The sequence below is a fragment of the Physeter macrocephalus genome, chromosome 6, assembly GCF_002837175.3.
Source record: "Physeter macrocephalus isolate SW-GA chromosome 6, ASM283717v5, whole genome shotgun sequence".
Taxonomy (NCBI): domain Eukaryota; kingdom Metazoa; phylum Chordata; class Mammalia; order Artiodactyla; family Physeteridae; genus Physeter; species Physeter macrocephalus.
In genome coordinates this window covers 88,831,857-88,853,191 of record NC_041219.1, presented here as the reverse complement: position 1 = coordinate 88,853,191, position 21,335 = coordinate 88,831,857, and the positions used below count along the sequence as shown (strand labels likewise).

The following is a 21,335-nucleotide window of genomic DNA, read 5'->3' as shown; positions in this document are numbered from 1 at the left end:
GTGGCCGTGGCCCACGGGCCCAGCCGCTCCGCAGCATGTGGGATCTCCCCGGACCAGGGCACGAACCCGTGTCCCCTGCATCAGCAGGCGGACTCTCAACCACTGCGCCACCAGGGAAGCCCAAGAATATATAATTTTAAGGCTTTTGATAAACATTGCCAACTCTTAGCAAAGTTATATGAATTACAGCAGTGAGTTGTTTCTTTTTATACTTGTCAAAATGGCACTAAGTAGTTCAATAGGTAAAATTGACTTTTTAAAAAAAGATTTTTATTTATTTTTATTTTTGGCTGCATTGGTCTTAGTTGCAACGCACAGGCTTCTCTCCAATTGTGGCTCGTGGGCTCAATAGTTGCGGTGCGTGGGCTCTCTAGTTGTGGTACGTGGGCTTAGTTGCCCTGCAGCACGTGGGATCTTATTTCCCCGACCAGGGATCAAACCCATTTCCCCGACCAGGGATCAAACCCGTGTCCCCTGCATTGGAAGGTGGATTCTTAACCACTGGACCACAAGGGAAGTCCCGGTAAAATTGACGTTTTTTGGCGGGGGCGGGGGCCATGCTGCGCAGCATGCGGGATCTTAGTTCCATGACCAGGGATTGAACCCGTGACTCCTGCAGTGGAAGTGTGGAGTCCTAACCACTGGACACCAGGAAATTCCCTAAAATTGACATTTTGCAATTAATTATTCCTGCTTGTTTTTGTACCTTTTCCCTGTTTGGCAGATCTCTTACTAGTTTGCAGTTCTATCGTTTTTTTTTCTTTTTTTTGCCTGCATTGTGTCTTTGTTGTTGCAGGCGGGCTTACTCCAGTCAGAGAAATGGCTACTCTTCATTGTGGTGTGCGGGCCTCTCATTGCGGTGGCTTCTCGTTGTGGAGCACAGGCTCTAGATGCACGGGCTTCAGTAGTTGGAGCATGTGGGCTCAGTAGTTGTGGCAACACAGGCCCTAGAGTGTGTGGGCTTCAGTAGTTGTGGGAGTGTGTGGGCTCATTACTTGCGGCGCAGAGGCGCTAGGGTGCGTGGGCTTCGGTAGTTGGGGCTCGCGGGCTCTAGAGCGCCGGCTCAGTAGTTGTGGCGCGTGGGCTTAGTTGCTCTGCGGCATGTGGGATCTTCCTGGACCAGGGCTCAAACCCGCGTCCCCTGCATTGGCAGGCGGATTCTTAACCACCGCACCACCAGGGAAGTCGGATCAAACCCGTGTCCCCTGCATTGGAAGGTGGATTCTTAACCACTGGACCACAAGGGAAGTCCCGGTAAAATTGACGTTTTTTGGCGGGGGCGGGGGCCATGCTGCGCAGCATGCGGGATCTTAGTTCCATGACCAGGGATTGAACCCGTGACTCCTGCAGTGGAAGTGTGGAGTCCTAACCACTGGACACCAGGAAATTCCCTAAAATTGACATTTTGCAATTAATTATTCCTGCTTGTTTTTGTACCTTTTCCCTGTTTGGCAGATCTCTTACTAGTTTGCAGTTCTATCGTTTTTTTTTCTTTTTTTTGCCTGCATTGTGTCTTTGTTGTTGCAGGCGGGCTTACTCCAGTCAGAGAAATGGCTACTCTTCATTGTGGTGTGCGGGCCTCTCATTGCGGTGGCTTCTCGTTGTGGAGCACAGGCTCTAGATGCACGGGCTTCAGTAGTTGGAGCATGTGGGCTCAGTAGTTGTGGCAACACAGGCCCTAGAGTGTGTGGGCTTCAGTAGTTGTGGGAGTGTGTGGGCTCATTACTTGCGGCGCAGAGGCGCTAGGGTGCGTGGGCTTCGGTAGTTGGGGCTCGCGGGCTCTAGAGCGCCGGCTCAGTAGTTGTGGCGCGTGGGCTTAGTTGCTCTGCGGCATGTGGGATCTTCCTGGACCAGGGCTCAAACCCGCGTCCCCTGCATTGGCAGGCGGATTCTTAACCACCGCACCACCAGGGAAGTCCCCAGTTCTATTGTTAATAGTAACCTTCCAAACCTTTTCTGTTTTTACATACCAATATGTTTATCTGTACAATGATTTTATGTTTGTTAATATGAATAAAAAACAAAATGCTTATTGTTTTGCAACTTGAATATTTTCACTGAATAATATACCTTGGAGCAATTTCCACATTAGTGTATGTAGGCCTTTTTAAAAAATTTTTATAGTATTCTATGTTATGAAATATACTACATTTTATTTAACCATTTGTCTATAGATGGATATTTAAGTTATTTTCAGTCTTTCACTAATGGGGTCAGGGCTGCAATATACATTCTTATATATGTCTTCTTCTGTACATTAATATCTTTTAGAGTGTATACTCTTAACTAGGCTGGAGAAAAATATAAATATGCCCAGGAGTACTGCTCGTCTATATGCCATAGACCTCACACTTTGATTATTCTTGGCACCATTAGCAAGGGAGACATCAGATTTATGGGTAGTATGCTGCTGAAAGGCATCTAGTTAATTATTTTGAGTCATTATTAAATGCTCAGTGAAATAGTACATTCCATCAGTAAGTAAAAGGTAAGTTTTTTTAATCATAATTCCCCAATATTGGGTATTTATTTATAAATTAAGTATACGTGGCACAATATATCTTATATGTTAAATATTAGCCTTAATCTCTTTGTCATATTTGGGACCTCCCAATTCTTCAGTAGCTTTCTACATTTGCAGAAATGCCCATATTATGAGTTAGGCCTCTCCAGTGAACGTACTAGTCAAAACTCAAATTCCCAGATTCCCTTGTATCTAGATGGATGCAGGCATGTTACCTAAGAGCCACTAGTCAGACCACACCTACAGATGTCTTCTATTTGAAAATATACAATGTAGGGAAATGAGGGTTCTATTCATAACTTCCATTTTATAGACAGAAGTGGCAGTAAAGGTGGTCAGCTTAAAGTGGAGTTAATACAAGGTTGAGTTCCTAATGGAGAAGTGGCATTGGTGCTGGTAATAATAAAAGTTGTAATGGATTTGAATTTTGGCATTTACTGCTTGGTGGTGGCAGGGTTAGTGCTTTCCTCATCAGGGCACTTCCGGAACATTATTTTGAGTGATGTTACCTTTTCATCTGTTTTTTTTTTTCAGCCCTTCCAGTGACAGTGACACTATCTTTTAATAAATTACCTTTCTGTTTAATTTACCCAGAGTGGATTCTGAATTCTAACTGATAAGCATGCACTGTTTACATGTCTACATAGGGGCAAATGTAAAGTTGACTTGCATTCTAAAATTGCTACCTAGGGACTTCCCTCGTGGTCCAGTGGCTAAGGCTCCGCTCTCCAATGCAGGGGGGCCCAGGTTTGATCCCTGGTCAAGGAACTAGATCCCACATGCATGCTGCAACTAAGAGTTTGCGTGCCACAACTGAAGTTCCTGCATGCCGCGAAGAAGATCCCATGTGCCACAACTAAGACCCAGTGCAGCCAAATAAATAAATAAATAAATATTTAAAAAAGAAAGAAAAAACTGGTACCTAGAGGTGTTTTTGATTGCTTGTTTCTTTTGCCACGTTGTGAGGCTTTCAGGATCCCAGTTTCCCGACCAGGGATTGAACCCCTACCCCCTGCAGTGGAAGCGTGGAGACCCAATCACTGGACCGCCAAGGAATTACATACCTAGAGATTTTTAAATAATACCTGGGTACCTGTCCTGGTGGGGCTACCTGGTGGTGCTATAAGAAAATTGGTTGTCTATTCCCTGGGCTAATTAATGATATGAAGTAGTTGTGAATTAACATCTCTAAGCGAAGATGTTGCTTTGGTTATTCATCTTTGGTGCTACTTCAAAGATGTTTTTGCTCCCTTGCTACGTTTGACATTTTGTTATTGGTTTTGATGTTTATTGTAAAAGCTTTTAGCAGCCCTGAAATCAAAAGCCAAGAACCACTCCAATGTAAGACTTCCATTTTAAACAGGCACATGAAAACAAGGAAGATTGTATCAACTCTGATTTTCTAGCACATCAGAAGGGTAAATACAGTAGCTAAACATTAGTTGAGTTCTTTTGTTTGTTTTGTTTTGCACCTATGCCTCTACTGTTCCATTCAAATAGACAATTGAAGGTCTACTCTTGGCCTGGTTTATATTAATAGTTGAAATAGAAGAGGAAGACCCAGTTTCTACCTTTTCTTCATTGAACCCACTGCCTGGTTGCAAAGAACACTTACTTAAATAAACTATTATAGTGGTAACAAAATAGAAGTATGTACAAATAACAAGAGGGAAAGAGGAAGTAGTAACCAACACACATGAAGTTAGGTGTCCAAGGTGTGTAGAAACTATAAGGAGTTTTGGTAGAATAGGCATTATACACACACATATATTTTTAAAACTTGCTTGTTTACTTTTTTTCCTAATTAAGGTTTTATTTATTTATTTATTTACTTATTTATTATTATTTTGTTAGGCTGTGTTGGGTCTTTGTTGCTGCACGTGGGCTTTCTCTAGTTGTGGTGAACAGGGGCTACTCTTCACTGTGGTGCGCGGGCTTCTCATTGCTGGGGTTTCTCTTGTTGCGGAGCACGGGCTCTAGGCGCGCCGGCTTCAGTAGTTGTGGTTTGCGAGCTCCAGAGCTCAGGCTCAGTAGTTGTGGCTCATGGGCTTAGTTACTCCGCAGCATGTGGGATCTTCCCAGACCAGAGTTTGAACCCCTGTCCTCTGCATTGGCAGCTGGATTCTTAACCACTGCGCCACCAGGGAAGTCCCATTTTATTTTTTAAAATAAGGAAACTGGGGTCAGTGATTGCACAGTTACTGGGTGGAAGAGTAAACTTGATCTTTGTCTGTTATACCATAGTTGCCTCTCAATTGTTGGAATTTCTCTTCAATTTTGCTTTTTTAAAAAAAAATTATTATTTATTTGGGGCTGCATTGGGCCTTCATTGCTGCACGCGGGCTTTCTCTAGTTGCAGTGAGCAGGAGCCACTCTTCGTTGCAGTGCGCGGCCCTCCCACTGCGGTGGCCTCTCCCACTGCGGAGCATGGCCCCTAGGTGCCCGTGCATCAGCAGTTGTGGCTCGTGGGCCTCAGCAGTTGTGGTTCGCAGGCTCTAGAGCACAGGCTCAGCAGCTGTGGTGCACAGGCTTAGTTGCTCTGCGGCATGTGGGATCCTCCTGGACCAGGACTCGAACCAGTGTCCCCTGCATTGGCAGGCAGATTCCCAACCACTGTGCCACCAGGGAAGTCCCCAATTTAGCTTTCTTAAGACAGTATTGGTACTTTTAAAGAAGTATGAATTTGAGTTTTGGAAAACAACTGGGAAGTTGGTTAATTTTTTTTAAATTATGTTTTAAGCAGAGATTTAAGCTGGTAAGAAAGCAAATGAAATCTTCAGACCAAAAAAATCAGGAAGTACTAATCCAGAGAGAGAAGCAGGTGTTAAACCTAGGGCCTGCCCCTAATGCATCTGTTGATCCTTAGTGGCCCAGAGCTTAGATTTTAATCGCAGTGCTTAGAGACAGAACACAAGATAAACTAGGGGAAAAAACAGCTTTCTCAGGGCTTCCCTGGTGGCGCAGTGGTTGAGAGTCCGCCTGCCGATGCAGGGGACACGGGTTCGTGCCCCTGTCCGGGAAGATCCCACATGCCGCGGAGCTGCTGGGCCTGTGAGCCATGGCCGCTGAGCCTGCGCCTCCAGAGCCTGTGCTCCGCAACGGGAGAGACCACAACAGTGAGAAGCCCGCGTACCGCAAAAGAACAAAACAAAACAAAAAACAGCTTTCTCAGAGAAAAGGAAAACTTGTCAGCTTTAGCCTTGGCTCTGGGTTGGTGGAAGGAAGGGTCTTATTCTAACCACAAATCCTCTTTGATGCAAAGTAGGGCTAAAATTCCCACTACTTGTTCTCCAGAAACCCACGTTGGAATTTTTAAGTGATACCAGATTGGTAGTCTTACTGTGCAGTCATCCAGCAGAAAGAAAACAAATCCTCTGGGCTTCCCTGGTGGCGCAGTGTTTAAGAATCCGCCTGCCAATGCAGGGAACACGGGTTCGAGCCCTGGTCTGGTAAGATCCCACATAACCCGGAGCATCTAAGCCTGTGTGCCACAACTATTGAGCCTGCGCTCTAGAGCCCACGAGCCACAACTACTGAGCCCGCATGCCTAGAGCCTGTGCTCCACAACAAGAGAAGACACCTCAATGAGAAGCCCACGCACCGCAACTAGAGAAAGCCTGAAGGCAGCAACAAAGACCCAACGCAGCCAAAGATAAATAAATAAATAAATAAATTTAAAAAAAGAAAATACACTTTCAGGACAAATGAAATAATGCATTGTAACATAAGGCAGAATGCAGTTTTTGACTTGGGAAAAAATTTCCACTTATAGAATCATTCAGACTCTATCACAGCTTAGATGGCAATAAAAATTATGTACTGTGGAAAATTGCTGTAGATAACTCAAAAATTTGTTCTAGGTACTCAAACACACACTAACGTCAAAGATATGTGAATAGTTTTAATAAAGTTTATAATACTTACAAGTAGGTTGGGGTAAAGCAGTATTTCTATATTAATAGTATTTTATAAAAATATGTTTTTATTGTATAGGTAGCTAAATTTTACATATAAACATTTCAAGTTCATCTGCTTAAAAAGGTTTATATTTTCAAGTTGAGCCAAAAACTTAAAAATATTGTTTATTTAATATTTATTATTAAATTACATAATATTACTGGGGATTTTCTTCACATTTAAGTAAGTTTTGTCTACATTTATAATTTTAATGCACTGACTTTTAAAATTAACAAATGGATCCTTTTAATATTTAGCAGGTAACATCTAAAGGAACTGGCTTAAATCCTAATGCCAAAGTATGGCAAGAAATACCTCCAGGAAATACTGATGCCACTCCAGTAACTCATGGAACTGAAAGCTCTTGGCATGAAACAGCAGCCACATCAGGGTCTCATCCTGAGGGTAAGTCGTAAATATTTCATCAGATTGAATCACATTTTGGTTAAACATACGGCCAAACCAGTTTATAGAACTTTTAATACATTCTTTGATTATTTTGATAAAATATATTTATAAATGTTTAACATGTAGTTTGTATACCATTCTCGTTTATTTCCAGTACGAATGGATTGCCACTAATTTCAGACAGTAGCTGTATCTTTGGGTTCAGCATTTAACCCATGTACAATATGGTATTTTTAAATTAGTTTTGATCTACCATCATTGCCAATGCTCTTTACTCACTGTTTGATCTTAGGCAAATGACTTAACCTCTCCATGCTTGTTGCCTTCATCTGTAAAACATTAACAATAGCAATTAATTTTGGCATTGGTTTTTCTGAGAATTAAGTGAATAAAGTACATGAAGCTGTCTTATATATAGATAGTACTATGTAAGTTTAAGCTATTGTTAATCATTTTAGCTTATCCATAATGGTCAAACTTACCTCCTTTGGACTCTTACTTAAAATCATGTGGATATTTTCCCAATTGCTAGAATTCTTTAAAATCTTGTTGTGCCCAGAGTGCCTAAAGATAGGATTTTAGAGAATTACTGTTCACTTCCAGTATGTTTTCTTTAATACAGGTAATAGAGAACTTGCGGATGATATGTGTAAGGAATATGAAGTAATGTATTCATCTTGTGAAACCACAAGAACTACTACAGGCATTGAGGAATCAACTGATGGAATGATTTTGGGACCAGAAGATCTGAGTTACCAAATATATGATGTTTCTGGTAAACTTTATGGTTTTATTGGTAAAATGAGAATGCAGTATGCTAGTCTTTTCCCCCCTCCAGTCTCTTTATCATTGTTCTAGTAAACATGGCATTGATCAGTCTATTTTATTATTTGAAAAGAAGTTTATCTTAATGAAATATTAGGTGACTTTTATAAATACTGTTTTCAAATGGCCAAACATGAACATTGTAATTTAAAAAGAATGTTTATTTTAAAGATCTTATTAAAGGAAAGTGTGAAATTAAAGATAAAAGGAAAAAGTCAATATAGTTAAAAGAGACCTAAATTACAATCTTTCAGAGTCCAAGTTTCTTGATCTGTTAGTTGGGATCAACACAAGTTCTGTCAATTTTCCCATCACTTTTGTCGGTGTGAAATGCATTTATAAATGTGAGATTGCAAGGATTAATTTTGAGAAAAAGGTTGTGTTGTATCATAGTTCTACTACAGTTCAACTTGTGAGATACGTTTTTTTCACATTTATTTAATTAGCATGGATTATTAATTGCTTGGACTTAAAATGGATGAAAAAAGAAACTAAAGATAGACTATAGAACCTGATTACCTAACTTTATTTTTCTAAGTTCTAAAGGGTCTCTTTGGAAAATAAGTGTAATAGGGAGTAGGCATTTCTATCACTGCTTAGTTCCCTGGCATTAGTCAAGGTATATAAACCTTTGTCCTCAGTTTATTTATTATATATATCTGGATTAGATTTCTGTGGTCGGTCAGCTTGTAAGTTGATTTCTGAAGTAGAATGGGGTGGTATTTCCATATAATAATTTAAGGTGGTTAGGTTTTGCTCCCTCCTTGTTATAATATACTTATCCACTGGCTACTTTGAACTTAGAGTTGGTTTAAGTGAATTGGCAACCAGATGGTATTTTAAAAAAGTTTGCTGTAATAACACAAAGCTTAAATGAAGTTATTATTCATTTAGCCAGCATTTGGGTGGATGAATTTTGTATTAGAAGGGTTGCATATACTACATAGAAATAGAGTACTTATTTCATTTTTAATGAAATTAATTTAATATCTAATATCATTTTGAATCTTGAATAGTAAGACAAAGTAGTGGTAAAATCATGCCCAAAATTTATCTTTACAGGAAAATATAGTGCTCTAAAATTAAGCAATGAAAAGAGTATTAAGAGATAGAAGTGGGGTTTTTCAATATTCAAAATTTGAGAGAAGGATTTATGGGAAGATAAGCCAAGAAGCCTGAGATTGTCATTACCTCAACTCTTTCAGGAAGACTTTCAAAAAAGATTAGACTAGAGATTTCCATAGTATAAAATGAAATGCATCATGCTTTAACTCCAACATTTTTTTTTTTTTTTTTTTTACAGTACACAGGCCTCTCACTGTTGTGGCCTCTCCCGTTGAAGAGCACAGGCTCCGGACGCGCAGGCTCAGCAGCCATGGCTCACGGGCCTAGCCGCTCTGCAGCATGTGGGATGTTCCCAGACCTGGGCACAAACCCATGTCCCCTGCATCGTCAGGCGGACGCGCAACCACTGCGCCACCAGGGAAGCCCCTCCATTCTTTATATAATAGTTTGCATCTACTAACCCCAAACTCCCAATCCATCCCTCCCCTCCCCCACCTCCCCCTTGGCAACAACAAGCCTGTTAAGAGATAGAAGTTTAAGGAGTGTGACTAACATCAGATTTACTACCTATAGTACAGATGTGGAGCCATATATATATATATATCCCACTTTGTGTAGTTCCTGTCTTCAAATTTAGATTACTGTTACTTTTGTTTATGTATATAAATTTATTTATTTTTATTTGTTTTTTTGGCTGCGTTGGGTCTTCGTTGCTGTGTGTGGGCTTTCTCTAGTTGTGGCATGTGGGCTTCTCACTGTGGTGGCTTCTCTTGTTGTGGAGCACAGGTTCTAGGCACACAGGCTTCAGTAGTTGTGTCTCACGGGCTTAGTAGTTGTGGCTTGAGGGCTCAGTAGTTGTGGCTCACGGGCTCTAAAGCACAGGCTCAGTAGTTGTGGTGCACGGGCTTAGTTGCTCCACGGCATGTGGGATCTTCCCGGACCAGGGCTCAAACCCGTGTTCCCTGCATTGGCAGGCGGATTCTTAACTACTGCGCCACCAGGGAAGCCCCTAGATTACTATTACTTTTGCTCTTTGAGTTTTCATTAAAGGAATAAGTAGTTATCACATTTTTTAAAGTATTTAGGGTAATGTTTTACAATGTGGTATCCAAGTGCTGTTAGTATTACCGATGATTTGTTAATTACTTGATTAAATATGTAATTTAAAAACTGATATGAAATCTGTCTAAAGAAAGAAGAATAGATAGGTTAAAATGTAGACCTTGTGTATCTGAATTCTAAAAAGAATAAAAATACAGTTTTCTGGTGATTTTAATTTGTGCATACTTTGTGGCTTACTCTGAAAACAATATGTAAAGTTTACTACCTATGGTAATTAGGTATTAACTTTTCCCCTCTTGTTTTCTACCATCAGGAGAAAGCAACTCAGCAATTTCTACAGAAGAACTAAAAGAGTGTTTGAAGAAACAATTAGAATTCTGTTTCTCACGGTACACTATCATTTTTTAATTGACCTTTCTCCTTTTTGAATTGTTTGATTAGTAGATGTGAAATACCTATGAAATAGAATGGAAAAATGGTTTTAATTTCCTTTGGTGATGTATTTTGGTATCATTCTTCAGTATATTTCTTAACTAGATTTAAAGATGTGGTCTCCAGTTGGTTATGTAAAGGGTCTAGTCCCAGTAGAAAGATAATGAAATTTCTCTTGGATATTTTTCCTATAATCTTATTCATTTTTAGGGTTCTCTTTATGTTTTTAGTAGTTTGCTCTTGTAATCTTTGAGCATAGAGTTATTTTTAATAAGATATGTGGATGGGTATAGAATTTATATTACCAGTTTCTTCTATTAAATAAAGAGTTCCTTCAGGCAAACATTTCAAGATATCTTATTTACAGATAAGAATTAAGAATTGTGTAGGTATATTTATAGCTTAGATGTATAAACCTTCAGTATGTAGAACTACCCCTCCCAAAATAAACAAGTTTGGATATGCGTGCAAATGTAATGCCTTCTGTTTTTCGGAGGAGGACCAGTAAACCAATTTTTTAAGCTAGAAACCTGGATTTTATCATAGACTTCTTTATTTCCTTACATATAATACAGTCTTGACTCAGTTTTAATTGATTCTTCATCCTGAGTATCTCCCTTTTCTTCTCCACCTTTTTCTTCTTTGACTTTATAGTCTAGTACAGGCCCTAGTTTTATGAAAACAAGACCCTTCTAGTCAGTTATGCCTATGATGCAATTCATTTTGTCTCCCATACTTGTCATAGTTATTTTAAAATCTTTGCCTACTAACTGGATCATTTGTGTGTCTGCTTTTATTTCTGAGTTTTTTTTTCTCTTGATTGTCACAATTTCCTGACTTTTTGCATGTCTTAAAAATTTTTTTTTTTTTTTGGTTTGTTTGTTTGTTTGTTTGTTTTTCGGTACGCGGGCCTCTCACTGTTGTGACCTCTTCCGTTGCGGAGCACAGGCTCCGGATGAGCAGGCTCAGCGGCCATGGCTCACGGGCCCAGCCACTCCGCGGCATGTGGGATCTTCCCGGACCGGGTCACGAACCCGTGTTCCCTGCATCGGCAGGCGGATTCTCAACCACTGCGCCACCAGGGAAGCCCATGTCTTATAAATTTTGATTATAATTTGGACACTACATATGCTTGGCGCTACATATAAAAGAAACTAGAAAGCTGCAGTGCCATAATTTTTCTTTCTAGACAAGATTTGAGCTTTCTTTTCGTAAGCAGAAGCAGATTGATTTCTTCAGTCCAGTTAGGGATTGAGCTGAGTCAGGGCTGAGCAGCCACTTTAATTAGACTCGATCGATCTCTGATTTATCTCTGAGGTATGACCTCAGAGATAGGCGTGACCTTCTTAGGCTTTTGATTTAGAAGTTGGCAGTTTTCTGTTACCTCAGTCGTGAAACACCAAGGGAAATTTAGTTCTGTTCTTCAGAGGTTTGAGATGAGCTCTTTAGCCTCTTACCCTGTACAACTTCAAAATCTGGCAAATGTCTTCTGTCTTAGGTTTGATGCAAGGTTCCTTCTTCTACTGGGACTTCCACAAGACCACAAAGATTTTACTGTGCTTTTTCAGCCTTCCATCTTTCAGGGTCCCAGCCTTCCATCTTCCTCCTTAGAACTCAGTAAATGTCATATGGAGGAAAATCAGCTGTGTATTGGGGGCTCCTTTAGTTTCCAATTCATAATACCAGTCTTGTGCAACTGCCTAAAATAAAGCTCTACTAGTTTCTTTCTAGTCCAGGATCTGCAGATATCCTTGGAAAAGAAAGATTATCTTTCTGGAATTTCATTTTGTCCTTGTAGCTTCTACAGTTTTTATCTCCAAAACCACGATTTTTTTGTAATCTATCCAAGCTTTTTTAGTTGTTGCAGCATGAGCTCTGGCTTATCATGATCTATCACATCCTACTCAGAACTACGATACAGTTCAAACCAGCTGGGCAGTTGCCATTTGTAGCTCAGTAAAATTGCCACTAAGACATATTAGGTATTAGTCATGAACATATTAGGTATTAGTCATAATCCTCGATGTTATATATCTATTAATTTGACTTACTTCTGACAAGGTAGTTTCTTTAAGGGTGTGTCATACTGTTTTATAAGGAGAGACTGGCTGAAAGTCTGAGTTGACTTAGGCTACAGCCTTTTAGTTGTGCAAATATTATGTTTAGAGTTGTCTGATTTTCAAGTTCTTAAAGAATATCTGGTTGATTAGTATGTTCCTTCTTTTTTTTAATGAATAAATTTATTTATTTTAGTTTTGGGTCTTCGTTGCTGTGCGCAGGCTTTCTCTAGTTGCGGTGAGCGGGGGCTACTCTTCATTGCAATGTGCAGGCTTCTCATTGCAGTGGCTTCTCTTGTTGCAGAGCACGGGCTCTAGGCACCCAGGCTTCAGTAGTTGTGGCACGTGGACTCTGTAGTTGTGGTTCATGGGCTCCAGAGTGCAGGCTCAGTAGTTGTGGCACACGGGCTTAGTTGTTCTGCAGCATATGGGATATTCCCGGATCAGGGCTCAAACCGTGATCCCTGCATTGACAGGTGGATTCTTAACCACTGCGCCACCAGGGAAGCCCTGTTCTTTCTTTTATGCTGAAGTGAGTTTAACTGTTACTGTTATCCTCTCTATTCTTTTTTCCCCCAAGACAAATAACCACCACTTGTTGACAATTGTAACCTTAAAAAGTAATTACTACTCTATTTTAGTATAATTTGAATGTAAAGGCCTTGACCCTACTCTTTGCCAGGTACTAAGGCTTTGTCATTTTGAATGACAAAGATCCTTCGTGGAACCTGTATTCTGACTGGGGGAGACAAAACAATAAACATAATAAATAAGCAGCTTAGAAGTGTGTTAAGTGATAAGTGCTCTGGAAAAAAGTAGAGCAGAGTAAGCAGGGGAAGAGGGGAATCAGGAGTACCTGGGTGGTTTCAGAATAGGGTGGTCATTGAGAAGGTGGCTTTTAAGCAAAGATTTCTAGCTATTTATAACCAGACTGCTTCAAAGCTTTGATGTAAATAACAAGACATGAATTTGATTCTCCTTCAGTTTGTTAAACAAGATTTTATGTGTAAGATAGAGCCTTTGTATCTTCTTTTTTAAAAAAATGTATCCTAATCTTTTGTCTTAATTTAAAATGTTTTATGTTTATTATTTTAACTTTATTATTTAAATTTAAATAAAAAGTCAAACATACCTATTAAAAAATGCAAACATTAAGAAACTGAAAATCCTCCATGATCCAACTCATGGTTTACATTAGTTTTCTCCATATGCATATTCTAACATCAGTGATAAGGTATTTATAAGATGGAACAAAACTGTATGTAATATTTTGTAATATACTTTAATATTAAACCTCTTTCCACATCAGTATAATTTCATAAAATTCCTTGTTTAAAACTGTTGGGCCCAATGTATTTGGGGATTCAGAAACTTTCCAGAAGTTGTTAGAATATATCTGTTGTATATTACATATTTTCATAGTTAACTGTGTTATTTCTGATAGCATAATTTTGTTTTCCTAGGTTTAGTGACAAAAGTGAATAAGGCATCTCTTTTCTTTAGGTGCTTTTTAAGACTTGTTTGTTTTATAGGACTGTTGCTTCTCTTATTCCTTTCAGAGAAAATTTGTCAAAGGATCTTTACCTGATATCTCAAATGGACAGTGATCAGTTCATCCCAATTTGGACAGTTGCCAACATGGAAGAAATAAAAAAGCTGACCACAGACCCTGACCTAATTCTTGAAGTGTTGAGATGTATGTAAATCATACCTTTTAGCTTACTTTTAAAATCAAAGATTAAATATTCTTTTGACTTCTGATCATGCAGGAAATTGTTTTTAACTGCATATTTTTTGCTATTCTGTGCTAATAATTTATCTGTTTTTACTGACTTGTACATATATAGCTTGTATATCAGTTCTGTACCTTGGTTGTTCATCTTGATACCCATTTACTCAAGTATAAGCAATTAAACCTCTGTTTTCTGGGCTATTAGAAAGATATATGTGTCATTATCACACCCTGTAAAGCAATCTTTTTCAAACTTTTGAACAAAAGTAATAAGTAAACTTTATATCACAACCCAATACACACACACGCTACATACACACAACTGAAATGTTAATAGTAGATTAATACTAAATGCTTGAAATGAGTTCATTTCTTTTATTATAAAATTGTTTTCACAACCTATTAAAACTTGCGACCTGCAGTTTGACAAACACTGCTCTAAAGTTTGGTAAAGAATTTATATTTTAGATTGAGGCTTAAGAATTTTTAGTGGTGTTTGTGTCTTATATCAGCATTTCTTGGTAACCTCTCTTATACAGGTTTTGTTAACTACTTGAGTAAAGGTGGATCTTCACTATTTTTTTGAAATTTGTTGAAATGTTTGAAAGTTAAATAAAGCAAGTCTAGTAATAGACTTACATGGGAGTAGGGATTTCCATTGTCAGAGGGATAAAAACATTTATGAAATCTCTGATCGGTTTGTACAGATCAAACCAGTCTTGATCTGGTTTGACAAGATCTTAAAATGACCCAGTCTTGTCAACATTTAAAGAATTTGCCAAGAGACAGAATCTCCTACCTCCAAGGGCTGAAACCTAGCACTTATACACAGGCCTTCTTCCTTAACAACTACTTTTATTCTCTCTACTTACCTGCACAGGAAGATGTGACATATTATCCTTTGAAGGGACTAGAAATAAAAGTTTTGGTTTGTGGTACTACCTTCATTCTATATTAACTCAAAACCAGCATCTGAAAGAAAGATTGTAATCATTTATATATAATTCTTGGTTTTAAGTGTTTCTCAGACTTTAATTTTAAGAAGAATTTTTTCACATATCAAAGCTCATTACATTCCCCAGAGTAATGTTTGGCTACTGCAGTACATTGATTTTACTTGAAATAAAGAATTTGGTAATTGTATACAGGGAAGTTCCCTATGAAATATAAATATTGTATACTCCTTAGAGGCTTCTTTTCAACTCCAACACTGTGCCACGTCACAAAATAAGTACTCTTGAGTATTGGTACAGTGAATAACATTGGACAATGTTCTCTGCATATCAATCTCAAGATACTTTATTGTAACTGTAATCTTGGATTCTACAACTTAATTTCTTTAAGATGTTAGCCTCTTAATTTATTCAGTTGGAAATTGAAATGAATAGTTTTTTAATGGAATTATTAATATCACTATTTTTACACTTTTGAATGAAACTTCTTTAAAATTTCAGCTTCTCCCATGGTGCAAGTTGATGAGAAGGGTGAGAAAGTGAGACCAAGTCATAAGCGTTGTATTGTAATTCTTAGAGAAATTCCGGAAACAACACCAGTAGAGGTAAATCATTAGCATCGTTAAAGCTAAATATTCTTAACTGTTTATTTTATTTTATTTTTCAGTAATTTTTAATAGATTTATTTATTTTTGTTTTTTTTTTTTGGCTGCATTGGGTCTTCGTTGCTGTGCGTGGGCTTTCTCTAGTTGCGGCGAGTGGGGGCTACTTTTCGTTGTGGTGCATGTGATTGTGGTGGCTTCTCTTGTTGTGGAGCACAGGCTCTAGGCATGCAGGCTTCAGCAGTTGTGGCACATGGGCTTAGTTGCTCTGCAGCTTGTGGGGTCTTCCCGGACCAGGGCTCGAACCCGTGTGCCCTGCATTGGCAGACAGATTCTTAACCATTGCGCCACCAGGGAAATCCCTCTGAGTTTTGATAATCATCTTTTTCTAAATCCATATATTTTTTTGAGTTTTAGTTTTTAATTAAATCAGTTATGAAAAACAAGATATCTGTGCACAGTTCATGTCTGTGACTATTGTAGACAGAACATTTGGATTAAATGAAAATGCGTAAAAATACTTAGCACCTAGAAAATGTTAATGTAGGACTGTCCCCCCACCCACCCACACCTTTCTTTTTGGACAGTGACAGGACTGGAAAGATTTTACTCTAAGCAGAATTTAGCTTGCCACTAGGATTGAAATAATACTTCAGTTTTGCTGATTATAAAATAAGCTTCCATCCCTAAATTATGCACAAAATTTGCACTATAACTATGCATGTTCTTGTTTCAGAGTATAATTCTACTCAACAGAAAAATGGGCAGAAGACATAAATTGTTACTAAGTAAAGAAATAGAAAGGACCAAAAGACATGAAGAGGAAAAAACTGCCCATTTTTGATATATTTTTAGAGTTAACTGAAGATTTTCTTTTTTAGGAAGTAAAAGCTTTGTTTAAAAATGAAAACTGCCCCAAGGTGATAAGCTGTGAATTTGCACACAATAGCAACTGGTATATCACTTTCCAGTCAGACACAGATGCACAGCAGGTGAGAAGAAAACTTTTCTTCTGATTTGAAGTCCTGGTGATAAAAGTAGTAGTGTATATTTTAATTGAGAAAAATGTGTGCTTACAGTAATGTTTGTAAAGACTTTGGAGAACCTTGTTCACCTTTTTAGTTTTGCTTATTAATTGGTTTCCTTTTTGATGATCTTCTTAAAGCTTGTTTTGTTTCAATTTAAGAACAGTTTGTTTTCTATCAGTAAAAAAATTAACACACAATTTTTTTTTTTTTTTTTTTCCCCCGGTATGCGGGCCTCTCACTGTTGTGGCCTCTCCCGTTGCGGAGCACAGGCTGCAGATGCACAGGCTCAGTGGCCATGGCTCATGGGCCTAGCCGCTCTGTGGCCTGTGGGATCTTTCCGGACCGGGGCACGAACCTGTGTCCCCTGCATCAGCAGGCGGACTCTCAACCACTGCACCACCAGGGAAGCCCTAACACACAATTTTTAAATTAACATGGGGATCAGAGACCATGTACTCAGTAGTTAATATTTCTATTACATAATAGGCCCACAATATATATAACTTCCATTCTGATTCTTGGTATTTTGACATAATGATTTTACTCTTAATTGTTATCATGGCCTATTTAAAGATAAGAAAAGTAATATTCCTTTGAAACAAAAATTTATATAATAGCATTTTAAAACCTCTTACTGATTTTTTTTTTAAATTCTTCATCTTAGAAGCCCCTCTGAACCCATTTTAAAATTGATATGTAGTGATATTTTGGGTGTGTTTTGAATTTTGTGAGTGTGTGTCAGTAGTAATCCATAGTAGTTTAATATACAATAAATGTGAACTGTAGCTGAGGTCTTAAATTTTTACTTTTTCATTCCCTGTCACCTGCATAATGGGATCACCTTCAGAATTTTTTATTGTTTAGTTTAGAGATAGTTGCAATTACCAAAACTCTTTTGATAGAATAATGATGGCTTTAATGAAATGTTTGCATGCTAATGGAAGTTCCTTCCTGCTTTGTTAACAGGCTTTTAAATACTTAAGAGAAGAAGTTAAGACATTTCAGGGCAAGCCAATCATGGTAAGAAACATTTGTAAGTAGTCCATCATGAGACAAGAAGGTTTTTGTTGTCTGTCTATTAACAAACAAAGATGAATAACATTTTATAAAACCCATAATGATTTTAAAGAAATTTCTGGCTCATATGAAATGCTATTTCAGGAAATTAGTTGATAGAATGTCAAGATACTTTCTTTTTATCTCCTAGCTCAGTTCCCCTTCTATTCTAAAAAATGGTAATTGGAATTTTTTTTTTTTTTTTTGTGTGGTACGTGGGCCTCTCACTGTTGTGGCCTCTCCCGTTGCGGGGAGCACAGGCTCCGGACGCACAGGCTTAGCGGCCATGGCTCACGGGCCCAGCCGCTCCGCGGCATGTGGGATCCTCCCGGACCGGGGCACAAACCCGTGTCCCCTGCATCGGCAGGCGGATTCTCAACCACTGCGCCACCAGGGAAGCCCTCAAAGTACTTTCTAAACAGCAGTTTCTTCTAGAAGTATAACTTCAGACAGCATGAAGTTTAAGTTAGATGCTGATTGACAACATGTAAGATAATCATAGATCTCAATCCTGCTCTTAGGAGCAGGAATAATATTTTAGTAACAAAGGTGGAAAACATTCTCAATACTTTCATTTCAATTAACTGCATCACTGCATTAATACTCAGCCATTTGGGATCCTGGAAATTGTCGTTGATGACACTTGCTCACAGTTTACATGTCTAATCTGTTCTCACATCCCATGAAATCTGCCTTCAAAACTTCTTTCAATCATTACTGCCATTGTTTAGGCTTGAGCAATTGGAATAGCCTTTTAGCTGTTACGCCTTCAGCTTTCCCCTCCTTATAGTCCATCCTCCACATTATTTTAAGTGTGAAAGTAATACCTGTATGTGGTAAGAAAGTCAAATGATTTATAGTAAATAAGTTAATTAAATCTCCCTGTCCCAGATTCCTCCAGTCATTTTCCCTAGAGGTGATGAGAGAGAGCAGTTTTTTCTGCACCCATCTAGGAATTTTCTTTTTGTCTTTGCGTGAATGAAAATGTGTAGTATATACACGCCTATTCTTTTCTCATGATAGATCTTTTCATTCACCATTGTTTCAGGTATACATTTAATATTGTTCATGTGTATCATGGTTTAATTATTAAGTTGTTGCTCTATTTACAAATAATTTGTAAATATGCTTTCTTTAAAAGTTTTTTTTATTGTGGTAAAATATGCATACATACAATTTACCATTTTTAAGTGTACAACTAACCCAGTGGCGTTTAGTACATTCACATTGCTGTACAACCATCACCGGTATTTATTTCCAGAACTTTGCAGCATCCGCAGAAACTCTATACCCATGAAACCATAACTTCCCATTCTTCCCAGCTGCTGGTAACTTCCCTTCTAGTCTCTGTCTTTCTGAATTTACCTATTTTAGATACCACATATAAATGGAATCATGCAATATTTGTCCTTTTGTATCTGGCTTATTTCACTTAGCATAATGTTTTCCAGCTTCATCTATGTGGAGCATGTGTCAGAACTTCATTACTTTTTATTGGCTGAATAATATTCCATTGTATGTATATACCACATTTTGTTTATTCATTATCTATTGAAGGATGCTTGGGTTGCTTCCATCTTTGGATTATTGTGAATAATGCTGCACAACTATCTGAGTCCCTGCTTTCAACTCTTTTGGGTATATACTAGGAATTACTGGGTAATATGATAATTATATGTGTAACATATTGAGGAGTGCATAACTGTTTTCCAAAGCAGTTGTATCCTTTTACATTCCCACCAGCAATGGAGGAAAATTCAAATTTTTCTGCATCCTTAACAACATTTGTTATTTTTGCTTTTTGGATAAAGCCCTCATCCTAATGGGTAGAAAGTGGTATCTCATTATGGTTTTGTGTTTCATTTTCCTAGTGACACATGTATCGGGCATCTTTTCATGTGCTTCTTTGCCATTTGTATGTCTTTTTTGGAGAAATGTCTGTTCAAGTCCTTTGACCATTTTTAATTTTTTTATTTTTTTTAAATATTTTAACATCTTTATTGGAGTATAATTGCTTTACAATGGTGTGTTAGTTTCTGCTTTACAACAAAATGAATCCGTTATACATATGTTCCCATATCTCTTCCCTCTTGCGTCTCCCTCCCTCCCACCCCTCTAAGTGGTCACAAACCATCTAGCTGATCTCCCTGTGCCATGCGGCTGCTTGCCACTAGCTATCCACCCTACATTTGGTAGTGTATATATGTCCATGCCACTCTCTCACTTCGTCACAGCTTACCCTTCCCCCTCCCCATATCCTCAAGTCCGTGCTCTAGTTGGTCTGTGTTTTATTCCCATCCTATCCCTAGGCTCTTCATGACATTTTTTTTTCCTTAGATTCCATATATGTGTGTTAGCATACGGTATTTGTTTTTCTCCTTCTGACTTACTTCACTCTGTATGACAGACTCCAGGTCCATCCACCTCACTACAAATAACTCAGTTTCGTTTCTTTTTATGGCTGAGTAATATTCCATTGTATATATGTGCCACATCTTCTTTATCCACTCATCCGATGATGGACACTTAGGTTGCTTCCATGTCCTGGCTATTGTATATAGAGCTGCAATGAACATTTTGGTACATGACTCTTTTTGAAGTATGGTTTTCTCAGGGTATATGCCCAGTAGTGGGGTTGCTGGGTCATATGGTAGTTCTATTTGTAGTTTTTTAAGGAACCTCTATAGTGGCTGTATCAATTTACATTCCCACCAACAGTGCAAGAGTGTTCCCTTTTCTCCACATCCTCTCCAGCATTTATTGTTTCTAGGTTGACCATTTTTTAAATTGGGTTATTTGTTTTGTCGTTGAGCTGTACAGATCTTTATATATTCTGGATATTAAACTCTTGTCAGATATATGATCTGCAAATATTTTCTCCCATTTTGTGGGTTATCTTTTTTACTCTCTTGAAGTGTCTTTGAGGCATAAAAGCTTTTAATTTTTATGAAGTCCCATTAATTTTTTTGTTGTTATCTGTGCTTTTGTTGCCATACTTCATAAATCGTTGCCAAATCCAAGATCATGAAATGTTTCCCCTATGTTTTCTTCCAAGGGTTTTATAATATTAGCCTTTTCTTTTTAATTGAAATATAGTTGATATACAATATTATGTTCATTTCAGGTATACTACATAGTGATTTGACATTTGCATACATTATGAAATGATCACCTTGTTAAGTCTAGTAACCATCTGTCCCCATGCAAAGTTAATACAATATTATTTGACCATATTCTTTTTAAAAAATATTTATCCATTCATTCATTCATTTATTTTGGCTGTGCTGGCTCTTAGTTGGGGCACGCGGGATCTTCATTGTGGCATGTGGAATTTAGTTGCAGCATGCAGGCTTCTTAGTTGCGGCATGTGGACTCTTAGTTGCAGCACACGTGCGGGATCTAGTTTCCCGACCGGGGATCAAACCCAGGCCCCTTGCATTGGGAGCATGGAGTCTTAACCACTGGGCCAGCAGGGAAGTCCCTGACCATATTCTTTATGCTGTATATTACATCCCCATGGCTTATTTATTGTATAACTGGAGGCTTTTACCTCTTAATTCCATTCACCTATTTACCTGCCCCACAACCCCCTCCCCTCGGGCAACTACCCATATGTTCTCTGTATGTATGAGTC

The 21,335-nt window shown here is 38.4% G+C and overlaps 1 protein-coding gene across 4 annotated transcripts in view; it reads left to right on the top strand.

The window, feature by feature from the left end:
• Positions 1–21,335, top strand: part of LARP4 (La ribonucleoprotein 4) — a 69,096-nt gene that overhangs the window by 11,183 nt on the left and 36,578 nt on the right. For 3 of the 4 annotated variants that reach the window (XM_007120167.4, XM_007120169.4, XM_028491351.2), the window contains 7 exons: positions 6,739–6,886; positions 7,512–7,664; positions 10,155–10,230; positions 13,890–14,026; positions 15,517–15,620; positions 16,499–16,609; positions 17,612–17,665. In XM_007120167.4, coding sequence (XP_007120229.1) covers positions 6,739–6,886; positions 7,512–7,664; positions 10,155–10,230; positions 13,890–14,026; positions 15,517–15,620; positions 16,499–16,609; positions 17,612–17,665 — 783 coding nt within the window. The remainder of the gene's footprint in view (positions 1–6,738; positions 6,887–7,511; positions 7,665–10,154; positions 10,231–13,889; positions 14,027–15,516; positions 15,621–16,498; positions 16,610–17,611; positions 17,666–21,335) is intronic. The other variant, XM_007120168.4, reaches the window with a different exon arrangement.